This window comes from Rhinolophus ferrumequinum, chromosome 26, assembly GCF_004115265.2.
Source record: "Rhinolophus ferrumequinum isolate MPI-CBG mRhiFer1 chromosome 26, mRhiFer1_v1.p, whole genome shotgun sequence".
NCBI classification, from domain to species: domain Eukaryota; kingdom Metazoa; phylum Chordata; class Mammalia; order Chiroptera; family Rhinolophidae; genus Rhinolophus; species Rhinolophus ferrumequinum.
The window spans coordinates 9,367,884-9,389,909 of record NC_046309.1 but is presented as its reverse complement, the minus strand read 5'-3'; the positions used below and the strand labels follow the sequence as shown (position 1 = coordinate 9,389,909).

Sequence of the window (22,026 nt, the reverse complement as noted above, 5' to 3'; positions counted from 1 at the left end):
AGCAGGAGGTCCAAGGAAAACGAAGGACAGAGGGCCTGGAACAGCGTTGACAGTGGTGTGGCAGAGATGTCGGAGCATCTAGGGAACATACAGGTTCAGGGGAAATCAGGCAAAAGAAAAAGCAAAGCTGTTACTAGTAACTGCAGAGGGAGCAAAGCGTTGTGGGAGAACGGGGTGGTCCTAGAGCAGGGGTGTCCAAACTGCGGCCCGCGGGCCAACTGCAGTCGGCAATCCATTGTTAATTGGCCCACAGCAAATTCCAAAAATATATTTAGTTTACTTAAATAAACCAGGTGAGGCAATACGTACTTCACCTCGAGTGAGTGGCCCTGCTGTTTGTGTATTTTACCGCATATGGTCCTTGGTGAAAACCGTTGAAAAAAGTTTTGACACCCCTGTCCTAGAGCATTTGTCTAGTGCTAACAATGGGACTGCTAATCATTTCATCAAATGCTGTGATAGAAGGACATGGGGGTTGGAGAGGAACTCCTCAGCTAGCATGTTTGGAAGTCAATAGGTACCGTCCAAAACTGAAAAACCAAGAAATCGTCGTATACGGAAAAGGACAAGAACTGTATGATTTCACTTGTATGTAGGATGTAAAACAGAAAACAACAAACAAACAAAACAAACTCATAGATACAGACAACAGAATGGTGGTTACCAGAGGGAAGGGGGGTCAGGGGGACAGAGAGGGTAAAGGGGGTCAAATATGTGGTGATGGAATGGAAGGAGAATAGGCTATGTGTGGTGAGACTACAACGGAGTACACAGATGCTGTATTATAATAAAGTTGTACACCCGAAACGCATATAATGTTATTAACCAATGTTACCCCAAGAAATGTAATTCAAACTTAAAAGGAGAAATAAGCATAGTATTTAGAAAAATGGAGGTTAATAACCAGGAAACATGTTACAGAGTTGAAAGCAGTTTCCTCTGGGGAGAGGGCTTTGGGGTTAAAGGATGAGGGTGATTGTTACTTTTTATTACAATTTTTATATATTTATTTCATTTCACTTTTTAAACTATGTACATGTATCACTCCGTGAGAAAGAGATAAAGGAGATCCTTTTATAACAGACAGGTCCTCTCAGCTTCTACAAAGCAAGGTTTCAAAAATCTTCAGCCTCTGTCACAGCCAGAGAGCCATCAGATATGCAGCCACGTGTATTGGTTTGTTCGAACTGTCACAACAAAGTACTACAAACGGAGTGGCTTCACCAATAGTCATTTATCGTCTCCCAGTTCTGAAGGCCAATCTGAGGTGCAAGGTGTTGGCAAGTGGGTTCCATCTGAGGGCTTTGCGGAGAACCTACCCCAGGCCTCTCTCCGAGCTTCTGGTAGTTTACTGGCCATCTTTGGTGTCCCTTGGCTTGCAGACACATCACCCCAATCTCCATCTTCACATCGTGCTCTCCCTGGGTGTGTGTCTGTGTCCAAATTTCTCCTTTTCAGAAGGACACCACTCATATTGGATTAGAGTCCCCCTGTTCCTGTGCAAGCTCGTTCTGAACTAATTACCCTGAAATGATCCGATTTCCAAATCAGGTTACATTCTGAGGTACTGGGAGTTAGGGCCTCAATGTATGAATTATGAGGGGGACACGATTCAAGCCATAACACTGTGTCGAAACTGTGGGGTCTTACTGTCATACTTTGGAACAAACTGGCCGCCGTGCGGGTCTTAGTGTGGACGCCTTCCTATGCCACTTCGACTTACATGCTCGTCCCTTTCTGTTCCCAACTCACCTCAGCAAAGGTCCCTCTCTTCATTTCTCCCTGAACACACCCCATTCAATGGTTCTCTGGCTCCCCCTCCAACAACGATACCAATCACCACATTGTCCCAATGTGTCATTTGTCCCAATTCCTCTCATAGATCCCTGCTCTGCCACCTGATTCTTATCTGTTACAGCTTTTCAAAAGTTTCTTCTCCTCAATGGACTCAGACCAGGAAGTCCCCAACTTCCGCCAAGACAAGAACTTGTAAACTGGATCTCAGCACAAAAAAGCCCAACACTCCCTTTGCCGCAGGGCCAAGCTGCACCCCATCAGCGGGAGTCCTGACTGTTCCACCTACTAGTGGGGTAAGGTTGGGCGACGTAAGCCCCCTGCGGCTGCTGCCCTACCTACAGGTAAAGCGGGAGTAATAACCGGAACCTCCTCCATCGGGTGCAGTGATATAAAGCACACGAAACCTCTCGTACAGAGCCCAGAGCATAGGAGGTATTCAATACACACCACTTGTTATTATTTTTATTCTCACCATGCATTACTCCTGTATACTTTCTCCCATCTTTTTGTGTTAAGGGCAAAGCCTGGCTGTGCTTGATGTCCCAGCCGCCTTTGATGAGAGAGAGAGAGGCCCGCGCTGGGGCTTTGCTGTGTGCACCTCAGTTTCTGTGCTTCTGCCGCTGCTGCCCCTCCCCCGTCTGGTCCTGCTAACAGCTAACCAGGCAGCTTAGCCTAAGTGCTGCCCGCCGGGTCCCCCACGGCACATCTGTCTCTAGGACAGTCCCCATCAGACTAACTCACACTGTTCCTAGTGGCTCTGTTCACTTAGTGGGGGGTTCAGGAGGACACTCCCCACCCCAAAAGTAGTACTTCCTAAAACTTTTTTTTACGTAAATGATTTAGCAAACAATGTTGATTTGCTTTATGAAATTTTAAGACAAAGTCAAGTTACGTTATGTCATTAAACACACACACACACATTCCATTCCCTTCTAAACACATAGGCATCTAAGCACCCAGCTGAGGTCTGCACAGCATGTTTGGATAACCGTCTCCTGTTGGGAAGGAGAGCAGACCGAGTGCGGGAGCACATCTCTAGGGCATGACGTGGTGTATAGTTTGTCTTGGAGCAGTGTGTTCAGGAACCCAACTACCAACGCCGTTTGGAGATGGCTCTCACCAGAGGAAAGCAGATCCCTCAATATTTCTAAAAGAATTCACCAAGGTCTGCTGCCCACGGTTACTGTAGAAGTTGCAGCTGCAATAAATAGAACGTCTACATTTCCTATGTGTAATAAGAACGGTGATTAGAAGAAGAGCTAACCTTTCACTACGTGGTTTGATTCACTCAATTACCTCTTAGTGAAGGACGTGCTCAAGAAGGCAGGCTTTCAGTCGGGGAGCTGTGTGATGAGGGTCACATATGCCTTCAATTTCTCATCTATAAAGTGGGAATCATACCCACCTAATGGAGTTACTGTGAGGATTCAATGAGGTAGAGCACTCCAGCCCAAGGTTTTCCATTGTAATTTCATAGGCAAAGGGAAGTGAATGGTACATTTGAAAAATATGTACTGTATCCACTTAAAAAAAAAAAAAGCAGGAAATGGAAAAATTTGAGATTCTTTCTACAGTATTTCAATCTGCCCTTCACTAGTTCAGTCCTGGTGGAGATGAACTTGGAGTGGTGTTTGATCTCTTGATCCAGATAGCCAGTCTCTGTGAAGGTTGGCCTCACCCCACATCAAAGGAGACAATGTGAAGTCAGAACAACCAAAATGCTGCCCTCACTTCAAAGGAAGTACCTCTTCCGGAAGTTGTTACAGCCTTTCAAGGGGGATAAACAGCAGCCCAGCTCAGGGGACTCACAAAGGGGTAAAGCTACATGCAACGGGCTTCCAGGCGGGCTTGTGGAACTTTCTGGGGCCCAAACAGTCCTCCCGAGTATGAAGATGTCCTTCTGTATAGAGAATGTTGGCCCGGGTGCCTTCCTAACTACCCCCCTCCCATCCTCACCCCCCCCCCCCACATTAACCAACAAGCAGCCAGGAAGCCATATCCAGACTGGACTTCAACACTGGTCCCCTGCAGGCTACCCTTCTGCCCACTACAAGTCCACTTGGACAGCTCTGATGCCTAGGCTTCCACCCTTTGGCTTACACTTTGCTGGTTCTGTGTCTGAAAATTACAACCAGAAATAAACCACCACTCGTTTTTTCTTGGGGGGGGGGCGGTGCGACAGGGAGTGAAGGGAGTGGTGGTGAAGAAGGGGCCGAAAACGATGTGCGTTCTCTTGATCGGGGCGCCCTGGGCCCAGCATTTGGAGTCCCCTCTCCCTGCCCTCCAGCCGTGGGCCTTCGGCTAAGCTGGCAGCAGACAGGCAGGATAACAGGTGGGTCCCCACCCGTCTGTGGCCCAGTTGTTAGTGAGAGAGCGGAACAGGCTGAGACGGATTGGGGAGTTTCCGGGTGCTCCCCTAATTGGCTGGGGAGACAGCCAAGCGGCGGCAGACCCTCCAGTGGGCCCTGGGGGACTCCTGGCCGACTCTCTCGGTGCGTTTGTGCCCCCCTGCCCCTCCGGGAGCCTGCGTGCTCCAGTACCCGTAAGCATGCCCTTTGACCCCCCCACCCATTCACACCCTCTCCACACTCTGCTCACCACGCAGCCCATTCGCACCTCTCAGACCCGAGCAACCTCCCGCCCCCCCATGCTCACATCCCCGCGCACCCCCTCTGACGCCACCTCCCACGCTTGCACACCTTGCCCCCCCCAGTGGACTTCCCCCGCTCCCACGTGCTGGCACCTCAGACCCCACCACCCTCGCGCACAGCGCTAACCCCCACGTGTGGTCACACCTCCTACCCCCTGCACACCCCGCGCTGGCGCACCCCCATTTCTCCCCCAACCGGCTTCACCCTCGCACCGGTGCGGAGCTGACACCCGGTGAGGGCTGAATGCGGAACGTGCGGCACGTGAGCTGCACGGCGATTGGCAGCGCCCACCGGCCTACGGCCCCCACCCCCACCCCACCCCCACCCTCACCCCCACCCCCACCCAGCTCCCAGGCCAGGCTGGCTGAACGAGTGTCACGAGCCGCTGGGGCTGCGGCTGGTCCAGGGGGTGGGGACTGTCGAGGTGCGCAGGCCAGGCCAGGGGTTCGCCTCCCGGCGCATCCTGGGAACAATGACAACCTAATGGGAAGCGGGTGGGGGGGCGAGGGGGGTGGGGGATGGAGCAGCTGCTGAAAGCCCCCGTAACTGCACCGGCGTTCTCTGGCTGGGTGGTGCTAAAATAAGCTTGCTCAGAGGAGCCGTAGATCTGTTCCTGCGAAGTGAAAATACTTTTTGTAAGTGATGAAAAAATATCCACTGTTGGGTGGACTGGGGCCCAGTGCCTTTAACCCGCAGCGCTCTCCCGGACGGGAGGGGAAAGCCACTGCATCGTTGGACCTGTGCGGTGCGGAGAGGGGCGGGGGAAGTCTGAAAGGAGCCTGAGCGTTTTAACGCAGCTGGGGAGCAGCCTGAGAAAGTGACAAAGGCATAGCTCGCGCGTGTGGCCAGGAAGTGATCCGTCTCTGACAGGGGACCAAGGGGATCAGAAAGATGTCCATTAAGGTACTGGTGATGGCTGGGCTTAGCCGTGGAAGGTTTCCCAAAGGAGGAGACTTGAGCGGAGGTCGTAGGTGCCGGCCTAAGATTGGGCAGGACTAGAAGAGCGGCGGCACTGACGGCCGGAGCGCGTGGTGGTGGAGGAGGGCGCTGCCATCGCCTGCACGGGGACAGGGGACAGCAGAGGCGAAAGCAGCTTAAGTGATTCTCGGCTGTGAACCGCAGAGGGGCTCTCTCCTGATCCCAGCAGCAGTCAGCCAATGACAGATAGTCGCACGGGCCCTGCACCGAGGGAAACCGGCCGGGCTGCAGAGGAATTGCCACTAGAAACATGGAGACCAAGCCAAGAGCCTGCTCTCGCGGGGAGAAGCCCAGGACAGGTGTGGATCAAGGACCAAAATACTAGGAGCGGGTTCATGTATCCATTGATTTGGATTAGAGCTCCTGCTGCTGCAAGGCGCACACCCTGGCTGGTAAGGGGGCAAAGGAAGAAAGGGAGGAGGGCAGAGGGGAGGAAACGTGCTTCCTGACCTGAGCCTTTTAGAAGCCCAGGGAAGGGTTCCTCCCTCTGTTCCATGTCCTGCGTCATTTTTCCCTACTATAAATTTTAACGTCTTGCATTTGTGTCGTGCTTTACAGTTTCCAAATTGCTTTCACATGCATGATTTTATCTGGTAATCACTATAACCTACAAGACAGGTATGATTACTGGTATGGCAGAAGTGAGGCTCAGATAAGTTAAATCTTATACCCAAGCTACACAGCTGTTAGTGATAGCTTTGGGACTAGAACTCAGGTGCCCAGACGGCAGGGCTCTTTAAACACATCAAAGGAAGGAAAGCAGGCCTGCTTTATGATCCCGGTGCCCAGGGCACACCCAACAATTAAAATGAAATCCAGAAGGGCTGGGTTAATTTTTTTTTTTTTGTCTTAGTCATTTCTCTTTCAGACTTTCCCCCTGAAACACAGTTTAGCTCTGCTGTTACACACCTATGCACGAAGAAGAGATTGTATTGACTCACGGCCAGGAAAGGCAGTACCAGAGGTAAAAACAGAAGAGGAGGAATGGGGAGGAGTTACCAGCTGTGCACTTCCTCCTCGCCCACACCCTGCAGGCCAAGTCCAGACTCCAGGCCTTCTGTCTTCTCTCATATTAGTCCCCAACTGGAGGGAGATGCCACTTCCTGTCCCATGGGCTAGGCGCAGCCTGTTTAAAATAGGCGACACCTAAAGGGACCTCTGAAGCTCCCGCGTCATCCACTGCCATCACCCTGGCCCTGAGGAAACAAAGACATCCCACCACTCCATGGCCACAGTGACAAGGAGTTTTGCCCCTAGAGGATTTTTCATTCCAGGACTCGCTGTGTCTCCGTCACGGTGCCAGCTGAAGTCTTGGCCGAGCAGAGCATCCTCAGTGGCCCCCAGAGCCAAGTACTCACCCAGGCATCTGTCGAGCTTTGTAAAAATGCTCATCACTGAACACGGCTCTGGATTAGGATCCAGAAGTTCCTGGGTGTGTGTCATTTGTTTTGTTTGAAACACTCTGAAGGGATTCAGATGACCAGCCAAGCTGGGAACCCCCAGATGTAGCATGACTTCCATCTGAAAAGTCTGAGATAACTCAAGGGTGGAGTTGGCGAATTATAGATACATCCCGGAGAATCTGCCACCGGCATAAAGTCAGTGTGGCAATAAAGTGAGTTGTAATCTTTTTGCAGCTGGAGGGTCTTGCCTTCCTTTGTGAAAAATGTAACATCTGTGAAGCTCAATAAAGAGAAGTGTAATAAAACGAGGACTTGTCTGCATTGGTCAAGTGACGACACCATCATTCAGAAGGTCCAGCTGCTTCAGAATGTGACAGAAGCATGACAACTCCATTCATAAGAGAGCCCAAAAGGGAACGCGGCCTCTTGTGGTAGGAAAATTTCATATTGAGTAACCTAAGACCGTAGAGGATGTAGAGCTAGGGAACCGAGATTGGGGGGGAACTTATTTTCACTAAAATAAAACTGTATAGCTGGTACTCTAAGTAGAGACAAGATCAGTGGCTCACATCTTACCTGATTTCTGTTCTGATCAGCAGACACCACTTGCTTCATTTCCATTTATCATGCGTTCCTCTCTAGATCTGTACAGTCCATATGGGAAATGTGGCATTGAGCACTTGAAATGTGGCCGGTCCAAATTGAGAGGTGCTGTCAGTTTAACCTCCACACTGGACTTCAGAGACTAAGTGAGGAAAAAAATATAATAATAGCACATTAGCACCTTCAATATTGGTTATATGGTAAAACTATTTTGGATCTGTTGAGTTAAATCAAATACATTATTATTAGCATTCATTTTACCTGTTTATTTTTACTTGTTTTAATGTGGCTACTAGAAATTTTAAAATTAAATCTGTGGCTTGTAGGGGCTGAAAACATTCTTGTTCTGGGTGATGGAGATACATGTGTGTTATTCCCACAACCTCGATGCAAAACCCTCTGCTTGGCTCTGCCGACTGCTTAACTCTCTTCTCTTTCACCAACTCCCAAGCCCCTCTTTTTCCAGTTATTTTCAACAAAATGACTGCAATTTACATGTATTACATTGCAATTCTCACGTGGCCCTTGTAATAGAATGTGGCATAAGGAGAGTCTGTGGTTGGGGAGGGACTTCTGTCTTGTGTGCTCATTACACCTCAAGAAAGACAGTGGGATCCTAGAAGAAAGGCCAGCCCGAGTTGTCAAGGAAAAGGGAAGCTGCTATAAAAACACAGAGTAACATGTCGAGGGTTCTCCCGTCTGGAAAGAGAAAGGCTAAGAAGGGACAACATCTGTTTGATCAGGAATGTTATGGTTAGCGTGGTCATGAACTCATTCATCAAATCCTCAACTAGAACCAGGGGGCTCTGCTTAAAGCTTGAGAGAATGATGTTTAGGAATAATCGAAGAAAATCCCACTTCCCTCAGTGGGTGGTAAGCTCATGGAACTCATTACCCGGAGCAGGAGTCGGGTTGGAAATAAAAATGCCCAGCAATGCTATGGGAGACTTGCTGTTGACAGACCGTAATGACTTATGAAGGGGAATGAGGCTGCCTCGGGATGTCACGATGTGCTCTTGAAGGCCGCTGACAGGGAGCAGAACCGGTTGTTCACGGCACTTCCCTTCGTGTCCCCTGGTAGAGACCGAGTAAGACCAGGAGCCGAGGCTGCCCCTACAGCCCTAGGCAGCCTGGATGATTGCCTAGCTCAGGGGAGGGGGCCTCAGAGACGAAAGAGTGACTGTCCCAACTTGGGTTTCCTCAGGCCGACTACAATCTATTTCTGGGAATCCGTGGGTCACTGAGGCAATAAAATGAGGTTTGTGGAAATTACATAGATGTCTACTCAATGGGAACTTAGCATTATGATAGCTAACATATATTATGTACTATGTGCTGTGATAACCACTTACTCAATAATCCTTATAGCAACCCTGTAAGATGGGCACTGTAATTTCATCATCCTATTGACAGATGGAGAAACTAAGGCACAGGGCAATAACTTTCAAAGCCAGCTAACAAGTGATCCAGGATTCAAACTCAGATTGAGTGACTCTGGAGTACATGATTACTTCTTCCCCATTACAGGGGGGCTAAGGCCACTGCTACGGTGCCGTTGGGGGAGACACCGCTCAGCTCTAGCTGGGGGTTGCCGTGAGGGAATCCAGGCCCACTGTGGCTGTATCCATTGTTTCAAGAAAAATCACGAGGGTCAACACTGGGTGCATTGAACAAATCCAGCTAAACCCAACCTGAAGTCATCTGGCTCCTGACTTCCGATCTACCCACACCACCACCTCTCCAGAGACACATCTTAGGGACAGGATGCCCATGTCCACGGATGACACAGGTTACTGCAATGAGCCCTGAGCAGAGCAGGGGACGCTGGTGCGATATACTGATGGGCAAAGCCACCAAGCTGGCGTGCCTCTGGGTCCCCCTGCCACTCAGCAGAGTAGTGATCTCTCCAGGTCCCTTGCAGTTCCAGGACTCAATGAATCTATGAATATCTTCACAGAAAACAACACCTAAGGCTCTAAGGCAGAGAGAGATGTTTGATGTGTGGGAAGATAGGCTCTGTGGCATATAACCAGATTGTCATTAATAAACCACACAAAATGTGCCGAACCCAAGGCTACACCTTAGATTTGGAAACCAGCAGGGCCAAGGCAGGGCAAGGAGCCCGTGGCATCAGGTGGAGTCTTCATTCAGGGTCACTCTGTAGGTTGGGCAGGTTATGCACTGCCCCTCAAGTGCCCAGGGAGGACCTGTGGCCTTTTGCTAGTTTTCACAGAGGCACTATCTGTTTGCTAAGCTGCACACTCATGGGGCTGTGTCCATTCTATTTATTTCTTTCCATCTTTTCTACTGTTGAGAGTGCAGACAGGATTTGGGGAACCCAAGAATGCCTGAATTTGAGGGGACCCAAGAGTACCCTTCCTGTGGATCTCCTGGGGAATGGTATGCACAGAGGATAAAGGCATATAGCACAGAGCCTGACATGTCGCCTCAGGGCAGGGCTCCAGGCTCGATGGCAGGACTGAAGGCTCAGGATGACAGGGTCCAGGATCCAGAGCTCTCACACCCCTGCCTCTCCCCACCCGGACACAGCCCCAACCAGCCAGTGTTCCTGGAAGGAAGACTTGGCAGGGCAAGGGGACTAGGCTTCCTCCTTCTGTCCTTGAGCTGGAGAACCCAGTGAGAGAGCAAGGTCCACCCAGCCCCAGGGAGCAGGAAGTGGGAGAGAAGGCCACATCTGGGCACAGGACCATTTATCGCACTGGAGCCCCGCCCCCTCATAAATGTGGCTGACCCAGGTCCTGGATCCTGACTAGGCAGACTACAGCAGCTCCCTGGAGGCAAGCCAGCAGAGGGAATGTAGTCTCACTTAATCCTCACAATTTTCCTTTTCACAAATGAGAAAACTGAAACACATGGTAAACAAGGATAAGGAATTTGGTCCAGGTCATATAACTAGGAAACTGCAGAGCTGGGCTCTGAACCTGAAATGCATGCTGTGGCCTCTGCCCAGGTTCCTCCCTCCCTAGGGACGGCCCTGCCTGAAGGGAGCTGCCTCATTCAACACCAGCCGCTTCCTGGGGGTGGCCCCAACCCAACTCGACTGTGTACAAAAACCCAGCCCCCAGCCTCAACGTGGGACGACCCTGATGGGCCATCTTGCTTCAGAGCTCCTCATGGGATTGAGGGCAGGAGCTTCTGATGCATTTCAACATCTCCCTCTGCCAGTCCTGCTTCTTTCACACTCCCCAAATCTCCCTCTTAGAATTGGCTTTTGGGGCATCTCACCTAAGACACCTGCATTCTGCACCTTTGTGAAAGGCTCCCTGCCCACGTCAGCTTTCCAGGATAGAAAAACCAAGAACTCAAATAGGGGAGAGTGAGGCGACCCAGAGATGAACAGCAGGAAGCTAGCACCACCCCTAGGCTGGAGGGACTGAGGCAGGGCAGGGTTACCTGTGCCCGGGGACCACCGAGCGGAAGCTGGAACCACCATGTTGGGGTTCACAACAGGTCTGTCTGGGAGAAACGGAAACCCCTACTAGAGACCCCTGGGAAGTTGGGAGTGAGTGGGTAAAACCCCGGCTTCTGCCTTCCTTCCTGCTTGAATCTGAGGATCACAGACCATAAAATGAGCACGCGGAATTCATACCCAGTAGCTTTACATTTCCACATATTTAGGTGACATTAACATTTTTTAAATGTTAAGTCAGTTCAGGGCCCATGATAATGTGTTCTTTTAAAAGGGAAACACTGCTGTTAAATGATAGGCTGGGGGGTCCCCAGGGCATCACGAGCCCCAGCCCGAGTCCTCTACTCCCCTAAGGTTCAGCGTTTCTATTGCTTTGATCTCCTCTGGATTGGGGGGTAGGTTGCCTAAAAGAACTCTGAGAGCCCTTTAGCAAAGCTTGGGCAATCGATCCTTTGGAGGGACCCCATAACCGTGGGGTTTTGGGGGACAATCATTCCTGGGGATTAGAGTCACTTCGGGGCTTTGTAATCTCTGCCTCGATGGGTGCGTGTGTGTGTGCATGCGTGTGTGTGTGTGTGTGTGTGTGTGTGTGTGTGTGTGTAGTCTCCACTTTTGTGGTTCACATGAGAATGGTTGTCCTCACATATCTTTTAAAATTAAGAGGACTCATTGGCATTGATAATCGAATGTGAATATATTTGATTTGTGTTCCCATGGACAGAAAGCTTCCCTGGCCTGTCCCCAGGGAAGGGAAACGTGACTCAGTGGCAGAGAGGACCGAGGAGCCCAACCTGCCCCTGGCTCCAAGGCCAGCCCAGCCCTGAGACAGGCTCTTATCAGCTGCCATCCCAGTTTCCTGTTTTTCAGTGGGTTGGGGACCTGGGCTGAAGGCACATCTGCTTCTGTTTATTCTTCCTCCTTATCTTAATGGGTCCCCCACCTATCACTGTCAGGAACACCCCTCATCACCACTCAGGGTACTCAGGTACCCTTCCTGCCCCGGCAAAGACCCAGGAAGGGCGGAGGCGCGGAGACGACAGGCTGGAAACTTAATGTCCTAAGTCAAGTGTCCTGACTAAACGCGGCCCCAGGTGTAACTGGACACTGAAGTCAAAGTGGAAAAGAGAAAAAGAGGAAAAGGCAAAACACTCTGCTCCTGAGAAGGCAAGCAGGAAACTGGCAGGTTGCTCGGGCGACCTTAGCAAGAAAAGAAATGCAATTACATTTCAATGTCAGGTGACACCTAGGCTAATAATAAGGACAACTGGAAATTCCTGGTTTGAGGAGGAAGTTTTCTCTCATTAAAAGATAATAGAAAGTCACTCACCCTTGAACCTCAAACAGTCAGTTTTGTACTGGAAGAACTACTACTCAGACTGGGCCTCTGCTAGTCCATATGGCACTTTTGTGCAGATTAGAAAAAGGGGCTCCCCTGTCCCCCAGGCAGTCACAGCCTTTGACTTGACAAGTGTCCAACCCACCCCCTCGCTTCCTCAGCACCCTAGGACGATGACAGCCGGGACACAGTTATATAATCACAGCCGTTGTCCCTCCCTCTCCTGGCTATCCCTTTCATTAACCTGGATAGCTTAAGCTCTGAATAGACCACCCCAGAAGCAGAGAAAAATGCTTGTAGCTGTGAGAAGCTTGAAAGGCTTTTAGCACCAACTTGGTCCAAAGTCCCTGCTCCAATTTATTCCGTGGTAACACTTCTGGTTGAATTTTAAGAAAGTTTTCTAATCACATTCTAAGCCTGGCCCAGGTTATCCTAACCTGTAATTATTGGCAATTTAGAATTCAGGAGAAAGGTACCAGATTTCTCAAGGATTTCTTTCTTTAAATATTGCTTAATGTGTGTCATCTTAAGGCATGGTTGTTGTTTTCGTTTGTTTGTGTGTTCTAAATTGTAGATATTATGAAGTTCAGTTCTCTTTATGTAGTTTTCTTTTTTGTAGCATAATTGGCAAGATAGCATGGTGGTTCCACGCTTGATTTTGGAGTCAGAAAATTAGAGTTTCCGTTGTACCTCCTCCACTTGCTAGCTGAGTGGCCCTGTGCAGTTCACTTAACTTCTCCACCCCCCAATTTCCTTATCCATAAAATGGGGACAAGTAAGAGCATTTACCATAAAGAATTAGGTGAATTAATGAGGTGATGTGTGAGCCACACTTACACAATACCTGGCACACAGTACCTAAGAAACGTTAGCTACTACGAAGCTTGTTTAAAATGGGTAAGGAAAGTGACACCTTACTTATAGGGAACTGAGGACGACTGTGTTTTTCGTCCCTTGGAGAAATGGCTGATCTCAGTCTGGGGCAGAGAAAGTGAGCCTGAAGGATCAAATTGTACCAGAAGACAAAGAAGGATTCAAAGACATAGGAGCTAGCTGGAAGGGATTCTCATTGGCCAAATTTGGGACAATTTGAGCATCAAAATGAATAATGGCTATCATTGGTAACACCATGGGAAAAAAAACCCCAAAATCTCCATGTCCATAATGATGTTTTAAACAAGAGGGAAAGGAAGAGAAATACCAGCTAATAAAAAGGAAGGAATGATAGAATTGGAAATCTCTGTGTTACAGCCCCCAATAAAATAAGTGATTTAGGCAAAGATTATCAATGGAACCATTGATGAAAGGTTGACAGAGCGTAAGATATTCATATTGGGTCAAAGTGTCACTGGCAGATGACTTACAAATTACCAAAGGCAAAATTTCCCTTTACCATGGAGAGATCTGGTGGCCATCATCTAAACCAAGCTACCAAACTGAACAGTTATGCTCCTGATGTGATATAATCTGAAATACACAATACCACCTATGAATTATTCGGACCCAAAATGATTAACATGAATCTAATTAAGCCTCATCACCTACATTCTAGTTTACAGGAAGTATGGGGATAGAGGAACAAATTAAATTATACCAAGAGGAATCCAAACGACAAATGCACAACATGGAACATACTATAAGACAACGGACCTGTGGCAAAGTTTCTTTCTTTGACCAGACCTTAGTCTCCTTGAACCCTTTTTTGACTCGGCCTTGACCTTGGTCCCTACCCTATCTTGGGCCTGCCCAGCCCAGGCTTAGCAAAGAATCCTGCCAAATTAGCCCTCTACCCTTAATATCTGATTACCCTTGATATTTGATCAAGTTCCTCATCTCCTATCCTTGATGTCTAAGCCCTTGACCTATCGTTAGCAAAAATCCCCCTCCACTGATGTCTCCTCTTAGTACTTTTCCATCTAGTGACCCCCTCATCCTGTTCTTTGGCTATAAATCCCCAATTATCCTGTATTTGGAGTCGAGCCCAATCTCTCTTCCCAGTTATAATAATCTTGAATAAAGTCTTTCTTATTGTTCGAGACTAATTTTTTCTTTAACACCTCGACACTTCAAAAAGTCAACATCAGAAAAATGGTAGATTACCTTAGAATAAAAGAAATTAGAGAAACATAACTATCAAAGGACGGTAAGATGACCTTGACTGGATCCTAACCAAAAAAGAAAAAGAAATCTACAAATGATATTTGGAGAACAACTGGATTCTTTTAATTATGGATTGGCTATTATAGAATTATTATTAATTTTCTTAGCTGTGATAATGGTGCTGGTTGTGAGAAAAACGTCCTCACGCCTATGAAATATCTACATTTTGGTAACAACTGTATTTAGAAGTTGTATTAGTTTTCTAGAACTGCCATAATAAATTACCACAAACTGGGTAGTTTACAAGAAATGCATCTTCTCTCAGCTCTGGAGGCTAGAAATCTGAAATCAAGGTATTAGCAGGGCCACACTCTGTCTGAAGGCTCTAGAGGAAGGTCTTGCCTTGCTTCTTCCTAGCTGCTGGCAGTCTACAGCATTAACTCGAGTCTCTGCCTCCACAGTCACAGGTTCTTCCCTCTGTGTCTCTCCATGACTTCAAATCTCTCTCTCCTTATAAGGACACCGGTTATTGGATGTAGCACCTCCCATAATCCAGGATGCTCTCATCTTAACTCAATTACATTTGCAAGATCCCTATTTATAAATAAGGTCACATGCACTGGTACCAGAGGTTAGGACTTCAACCTATCTTTTGGGGAAACACAATTCAACCCACAAGGGTGAAATGTCAGGATGTCTGAAATTTACTTTCCAATGTCTCTGCAAAAATATTTATAGCTAGAGAGAGGAAAAACAAATGTAGTGAAATGTTAGTAACTGTGGAATCTAACAATAACAATTTGTTATTAGATATACATTCCACACTAGGGAAATAAATGCATATCTAAAGTCAATTTATTTCTACTGAATATCAATAGGATTTTTTGCTCCCTCTCTCTGCCACTCTTATCTCACTTATGGACATATGCTTTTTTTTTTTTTTAAGTCTCTTTCCTCACATTTTAGTGGGGTTTTGGGAGGGTGCCAATCCTTACGCACGTGTTCAATCTGTAGTGTTTAGTGGGAAGTCCTCAGAACCCATAATTTTCAACCCCCATTTTATTGAAGTAGGCTTCTTCATGTAAACCTAGTCCCAATTACAAAATGGAAATCCAGGAGAAATACATGTATAACTTGAGTCACATAGTTTGAAGACCTCTTTCCAGAAATGCTTTTGGCCTCGGTGGTAAATCTGAATGATCAGACTGAGTATAATTGTCTGACCGTCACGGCTCAAACCCAAAGCCCCAGCCTTGTTCCTTCTGCTGAAACACCAGCGCCCACAAACAGAAGGTTCCCCTTTTCTCACCCTGGAATAAACAGGAAGTCTCTTGGGACTGCGGTCTTAGGACTATAGCCATGCCCCTAATTTCTTCAGACCTTTTACTAAGAACTGAGTCATTGCAATATCACGCTCAGCCAGCTGTCTCAGCACAAGAAAAGCTTTACTGTGGTATGAGGTTTTGTGGGCTGAAAACTACATCTAGGTCAGCAAATCAAACTCTACAGTGTGGTTACTGAGTCCAGCTTCATCTAGCTACAGGGCTGTCTGATTTCACCTTCTGGGCATGGGCTCATCCGGTGCTCGGGATACAAGGCCATTCTGCAAGTGTTGAAGGTACAACACTTCAGGCCTAAACCACTGGATGACACGTGCCTAAACCCAGAATCTCATCTCCACCAGGGCTCCAGGGTATGTGACAGTAGCAGACTACAGTACACCCCCGCAGATACTGAAATTCATGTGTGTATTGAGACGAAGCTGGGAGATGGGGATGTATTTCTTTGTTCCTCAGTTTCACCTACCACTTGTGTTTCTTTCCTGCCATGTTGACCCAAACATGAGCTTTTTTTCTCAGTCCCCTCTCATGGATGCTTTCAAAAATGGTTTCACAACAGATGGCCAACTGGTCTACTACATAAGGCTTCACAAAGGGCCGCATCTTGATGGGGTGGCATCACCCTGGTTCAGGAACTAGGTCTCAGATTTGTACTGGATCAAGCCCTCACAGACTACATTGTATTAAAAATTCATAACAACTCAGCAAATATTCATTTGAGGGCCTGCTGCTATCCAGGGCTCCCAAATACAGACATGAAAACCTGGGTCACCGCCTTCCAGGAGCCCTGTGACTAAGGAAGACCAACATTCTACAGGATGGCTACATTGTTGACTACCTAGCACCCATTCATACTTCTCCTGGAATAGTACCCCAAGTTCACTCTGGGGAGAAAACCTCTCCTCCATCCTTAGTCTTTATGCTTTCAATGGAACGGAATCCATCTCTGGCTCTAAAGCTAAGGTATAGACTCAGGCCTGCAGAGATTTAGTGACTGGTTTAGATGGGCATGAAACCTAATCAAAACCGAACCGACAAGATGCATTAAATGTTTGCTGATACGGGTCAGGGAGAGGTACTAGATACTTTTTGTGAGGGTTGCTACAGGTAAGCCATGATATGAGCTTGGGGTTGCCAGAAGCCACACGATGGAGCCTAAGAATGAGGCCAACGCAGCAAAAGACAGATCTGAATGAAAGAGAAACTGAACTCCTTAGCCAAGCCATTCTTCATGTGCCATATATTCCCAGACTTTTCTGTTAACTGTCTCGATACTTATTTTTATTTGTTTAAGCTAGTTAGATGGGGTTGCAATAGCTGTCTTCTCCTTAGTGTCTTCATGTAGTGTATTAGTCTGCTTGCGCTGCCGTAACAAAATAACCAGAAACTGGGTGGCTTGAACAACAGGAATTTGTTTTCTCACAAAAACAAGGCTGGAAGTCCAGTATCAGGGTGCCAGCCTGGTCAGTTTCTGGTGAGTGCTTTCTTCTGGCTCAGAAGTAGCTGCCTTCACTGTCTCCTCATGTGGCAGAGAGAGTGCTGGTGTCTCCTTCTCCTCTTATCAGGGCACTAACCCCATGCGTGAGGGCTCCACCCTTATGATTTCATCTCATGCTAATTCCTCACAAAAGCCCCACCTCCTCATACTATCACATTGAGAGATATGTAGTTTCAACATGAGGGACGCTCGTAACCTCATTTAAACCTACTTATCTCCCAAAGGCTCCACCTCCAAATACCATCACAAGGGGACACTAGAGCTGCAACCTCCAAACCTTGGTAGGACACAAGCATTTCGTCCATCGTACATCTTTTTTCTCTACCAATCTGTGTCCAAATTTCCTCTTCTTTTAAGGACACACTACCCTAACGACTTCATTTAACCTTAATTACCCCTGTAATTACCTCTCTCCAAAGACAGTCACATTCTGAGGTACTGGGAGTTGGGATTTCAACATAATAATTGGGGTAGTGGGCATAATGTAGCCCAAAACACTACTTTTTGAGCCTCACAGAATGTAGAGATTTTTCTAAGTCTAGCATTACAGATCCTTCCCATGCCCGAGATATATTCAAGGATTCTTAGATTCTCCAAGTATCCCCTCACTCCTGGCAACTTGTTATTACAAAAATGTTTAAACAGATAGAAAACTTTAAAGAATAGCACAATAACCACCCATATGCCCACCATCTAGATTTAATAATTGTTGACATTTTGCCATTTGCTTTGTCCATATATGTGTATTTTTTTTTGCCAAAATTAGTTTGAAAATACATTTTAGAAATCATATTTCACCCCTAAATACTTCAATATGCACCTCCTAAAAATAACCATGAGGCCATTATTATGCCTAAGAGAATTTACAGTGATTTCTTAATCTCATCCAGTATACAGTCCATATTTAGATTTCCCCAATGGTCCCCCAAATTAATTTTATGGCTCTTTTTTACAGAACCAAAATCCAAATAAGTTTCACAAATTATATTTGGTTGTGTCTTTTATTGCAGAATAGTTTCCCCTGCCATTTATTTTTTTTTTTTTGACATTGACTTTTTAAGGAAACCAGGTTAGTTGTTTTGTAGAATAACCCACATTCTGGATTTTTCTGATTGTTTCCTTGTAGTCATTTAACTTCCCTTGTCCCTTTATTTCTTCTGAACTAGGCTTTTCAACGGGGGTCCCTCATCTGAACCATAGAACACGGAAATATTAAATAACTATTCATATTAACCATTTTAGAATCATAGAGAAGAAGTTAATTCATTACATACAAAGGATGCTGCAATGGCTAATTTTATCTGTCAACTTGACTGGGCCACAGGGTGCACAGACATTCCATCCAACGTTATTCCAGGTATGTCTGTGAGATGTCCCTGGATGAGATTTACATTTGAATGGGTAAAGCAGACTGGGTAAAGCAGACTGTCCCCATAATATGAGGGGGGAGGCTCATCCAATTAATGCAAAGCCTGAAGAGAACAAACAGCCTGACCCCCCAGCAAGTGAGAGGGAACTCCTGCCTGACTGCATTGGAGCTGGAATATCGATTTTGTTTTTGTTTTTGCTATTTTCCCTTGCCTTCAGACTTGACATGAAACATCGGCTCTTTCTGGGTCTCGAGCCAACCGACTTTCAGACTGGAACGTCCACCATCGGTTCTCCTGGGTGTTCAGTTTGCCAACAGCAGATGTTGGGACTTCTCAGCCTCCATAATCACAGGAGCCAGTTCTTTAGAATGCATATCTTTCTTATAGTGTGTGTTAGTGTGTGTGTGTGGAGGTATTCCCTATTGGTTCTGTTTCTCTGGAGAACTCAAGTACACACGCCTTAGGTCATTAGGGCTATTTCCCAGAACCCTAGTTGAGCAATTAAGGTGATTAGATTAAGGTTGACCATATGGAGCAAGACCATTTCACATCATGTGACATCAGGAACCTTGTAATGTGTTGTAGTCCCTCTATTAATAATGCTAAATTTGGTCACTTGATCACAGATTTATATCGTATAAAGTTGTTTTTTCCCCCTTGTGATTAGCGAGTAACTCTAGGGTGACATTTTGGCACCGTGCAAACGTCCTGTCTCTCAATGAGTCTTCACCTAATGATTTTGGTACTCATTGACAATCCTTGCCGGAATCAATTATTTCATTAGTTGCCCTCCCAACAACTTAAATTTAAGAAAGTTTACCCCTCAAAAGGCTACAGCACATAAATAGCTTAATGCACAGTAATTAATATATACAGTTGGATGAAGCTAAATCTCTTAGAAGGCTTTCTCTTTCCTAGGAATCCTCTAACTTCTCAGTCATTGCAGATTGGGCCTGGCTGGTTGGTTTCCGGTGAGGTGACTGGAAATTAAATACTAGGAGAACATTAGTTGTGGTGCCTGAAAACAGGATTCAGAACCACTGGTGGGGACAGGTGGAAGGAATGGGAGGTACCAAGGTGAAATCAAGCAAACTACATGCATCTGAAATTAAGAAAGTACCTGATGCTGAGGTAAAGATCCCAGCAGATATGAGGGACTCAGGGGAGGTGAGATGGAAAAGGTCCCATCAGAGAACTAGCAGAATGGTGAGCATCTGCCTTAATTCTAGAGAAAAATTGTTTGAGGTGGGGCTTCTCTGTTCTCCTAGCACATGCTTGTTGGAAGGGAGAAGGGTGGAGATGGAGACGTCCTGTGGGCCAGGTCCACTGAAAGGGGTGGGGAGACCCCATGATGCAGAGGGTGCAGTATCCAGGTGTGGGACAGGTTGAGCTCACACCCCCGTCCATCCAAGCAGAAAGGAGGCTTAAGGTCAGAAGCCATGGAAGGTCAGCAATTCCTGACCAGGGAGGAGAGAACGCATGGAGATGACCACAGAGCTAAGTACTGCATAAGGATAACATACGGCCTTTCTTGAAGGAATTCTGTATGAGTGGGATACCAGGAAGCTGCAGCTTCTATGTGCAGGCCAGGGAGGCGTGGGCTGTTAAAGGGGCTCCCAGGCGGGGCAGGGACCCCAGAACTCCTGGGCCACCTGTTCCCCACTGCCCACACCGACACTTGGAACTGCAGGATCCCTGGGAAAGGCATTGGTGAGAACCCAGGCTGCAGAGTCTGGCTCAGTTCTCCACTCCACTTTGCTCCTGCCCCTTTGTTGGGCCATTTTCCTGCCTCTCCCAGTAAGAGCTGTAGGAGCTTCCTGCAGTGATTCCCTATTACCTTAGTGTTTCAGCACCTGGAAGAGATTAGCGTGGTTGGCAAACCTGGAGAGCTCATTGTGTATTTCCTCTTCAATGTGATTTGTAAAAAAAATGTTGAATGAGATCAGTTCCAGCACTTTCCCTAGAGATCCATGTAAAATCTATAGAGAAGTGTTCATTTATCACTACCCTGGGGTTTCCTGTTTTGAACCTGACCTGCTCTTGGCAGACAGTCCACCCTGGTTTCATCACATTGAAAGACCTGAACAGTCTTAACCCTCTCTTTCCCCTTCCCTCTTATCTTGCTCTGTGCCGTCTGAGCTTCAGGCACTTGAGCAGGACTCGGGCCTCGGGACCCACAAGGTCCCGAGATGTGGCGAAGCCACTTTCTACACCCCCACTTTGGCCTCTACATTATTCTTACCCATTTCTTTCCTAGATACCATTTCATGAAAGTTGGGAAACCACCCCCTTCATTTTTGGAATGCAGAGAAAAATGCAGACCCATCTGGACAAAACTTACCCTGATGCTCTCAGATGCAGGGCAATCCTCAGTGCGGGGTATGGCTTACAAAGCGCGAACAGATCAAGTTCAAAAGCAACCTGGCCAGGCCTGGACAGTTCAGGAAAACAATGAGAAAAATGGTCACAAAACAGGGAAGGTGAATAACGGAGCTCCTTCTATGCCCCTAGAAAGTTGGTCAGGAAGTTTGTTTCCTTCTGCACTGAGTCAGGATTGTATCCTGACCTCCTAAGGGCACTTATTGTGCCCAAAGCCCACTTGTGACCAGGCTGCTTCAGGTAATAGGCAGTAATCCCATGCCCCTCTGGTTGCCAACACAGGTATGCCTCACTTGAAGGGAGCTTTGTAGCTAAATCTTAATAATAAACGTCAGGACGACTGTTGATGGTATACCCAGAGACCGCCCTACCCCCACCCGTTTCTCCTGGTCACAGACCTCGCCCCAACCGCAGGCTGTGCACGGGACGCAGGCTATCCAATCCTGGTGCCTCCTAACTCTGCCCCTGTGCCATGCCACCGAGAGGCCTCCTGTAATTAAAAAGCAGGTATGGTGAGCCTGCTGGTTGCCTCCCCCAATATTCATTTTCGTCTTACTTCATCTTAAGACTGGGTGCCTTAAGCAACAGAAATTTCTTTAACCAGTCCCCTATTGGTTGTTTCCAAACTTTTGCTATTATAAATAACGCTGCAACAAAGAGGTTTGTGTGTGTACATCTATATACATGATTTTGTCCATGCACTTACCTGTTGGATAAATTACTGTTATAAAAGTGGGATTTCTGAGTCAGTGGGCATGTGCACTTGTAATTTTGATGAATTTTGCTTTCCATAGAGATTGAATCACTTTGCCCTCCCGACAACAATGTCTGAGACAATCTGTTTTGCTATAGCTTCACCAACACACCAACAAAGTGTTATCAAACTTTGCCAAACTGATAGGCCAAAAAAAAAACTTTGTTGTACTTTAAATTGTCGTCTGTATATTGAGTTATGTTGAACATCATTTCACATGCTTTTTTAGGGCTATGACCCCAAGTTCAGGGGCCAAGCCTTGGGCACAAGGGCCCTTCCCTTCTCCAGAGTCCACTGAGCCCCATCCCAAGGTGTCAAGATACGGTGCTTCTTCCCAAATGGCAGCTTTCCCATGGTGATGTGTCAAAACCAGAATAGCATATTTTC

At 47.1% G+C, this 22,026-nt stretch overlaps 1 protein-coding gene and 1 long non-coding RNA gene across 2 annotated transcripts; one reads left to right on the top strand and one right to left on the bottom strand.

Annotated features, from left to right (window-relative positions):
* Window positions 1-1,080: 1,080 nt before the first annotated feature.
* On the top strand, window positions 1,081-4,279 carry LOC117018358 (uncharacterized). The gene is made up of 2 exons (XM_033099326.1): window positions 1,081-2,090; window positions 3,450-4,279. Exons 1-2 carry the CDS (start codon window positions 1,707-1,709, stop codon window positions 3,936-3,938), a joined length of 873 nt encoding a protein of 290 aa, XP_032955217.1. The 5' UTR covers window positions 1,081-1,706; the 3' UTR covers window positions 3,939-4,279.
* Window positions 4,280-6,487: 2,208 nt separating this feature from the next.
* LOC117018359 (uncharacterized) lies at window positions 6,488-21,377 on the bottom strand. The gene is made up of 4 exons (XR_004422219.1): window positions 21,284-21,377; window positions 20,848-20,937; window positions 7,406-7,574; window positions 6,488-6,622 (listed from the first exon to the last, which is right to left on the bottom strand). It is a non-coding gene; the product is annotated as an uncharacterized LOC117018359 (long non-coding RNA).
* Window positions 21,378-22,026: the final 649 nt, after the last annotated feature.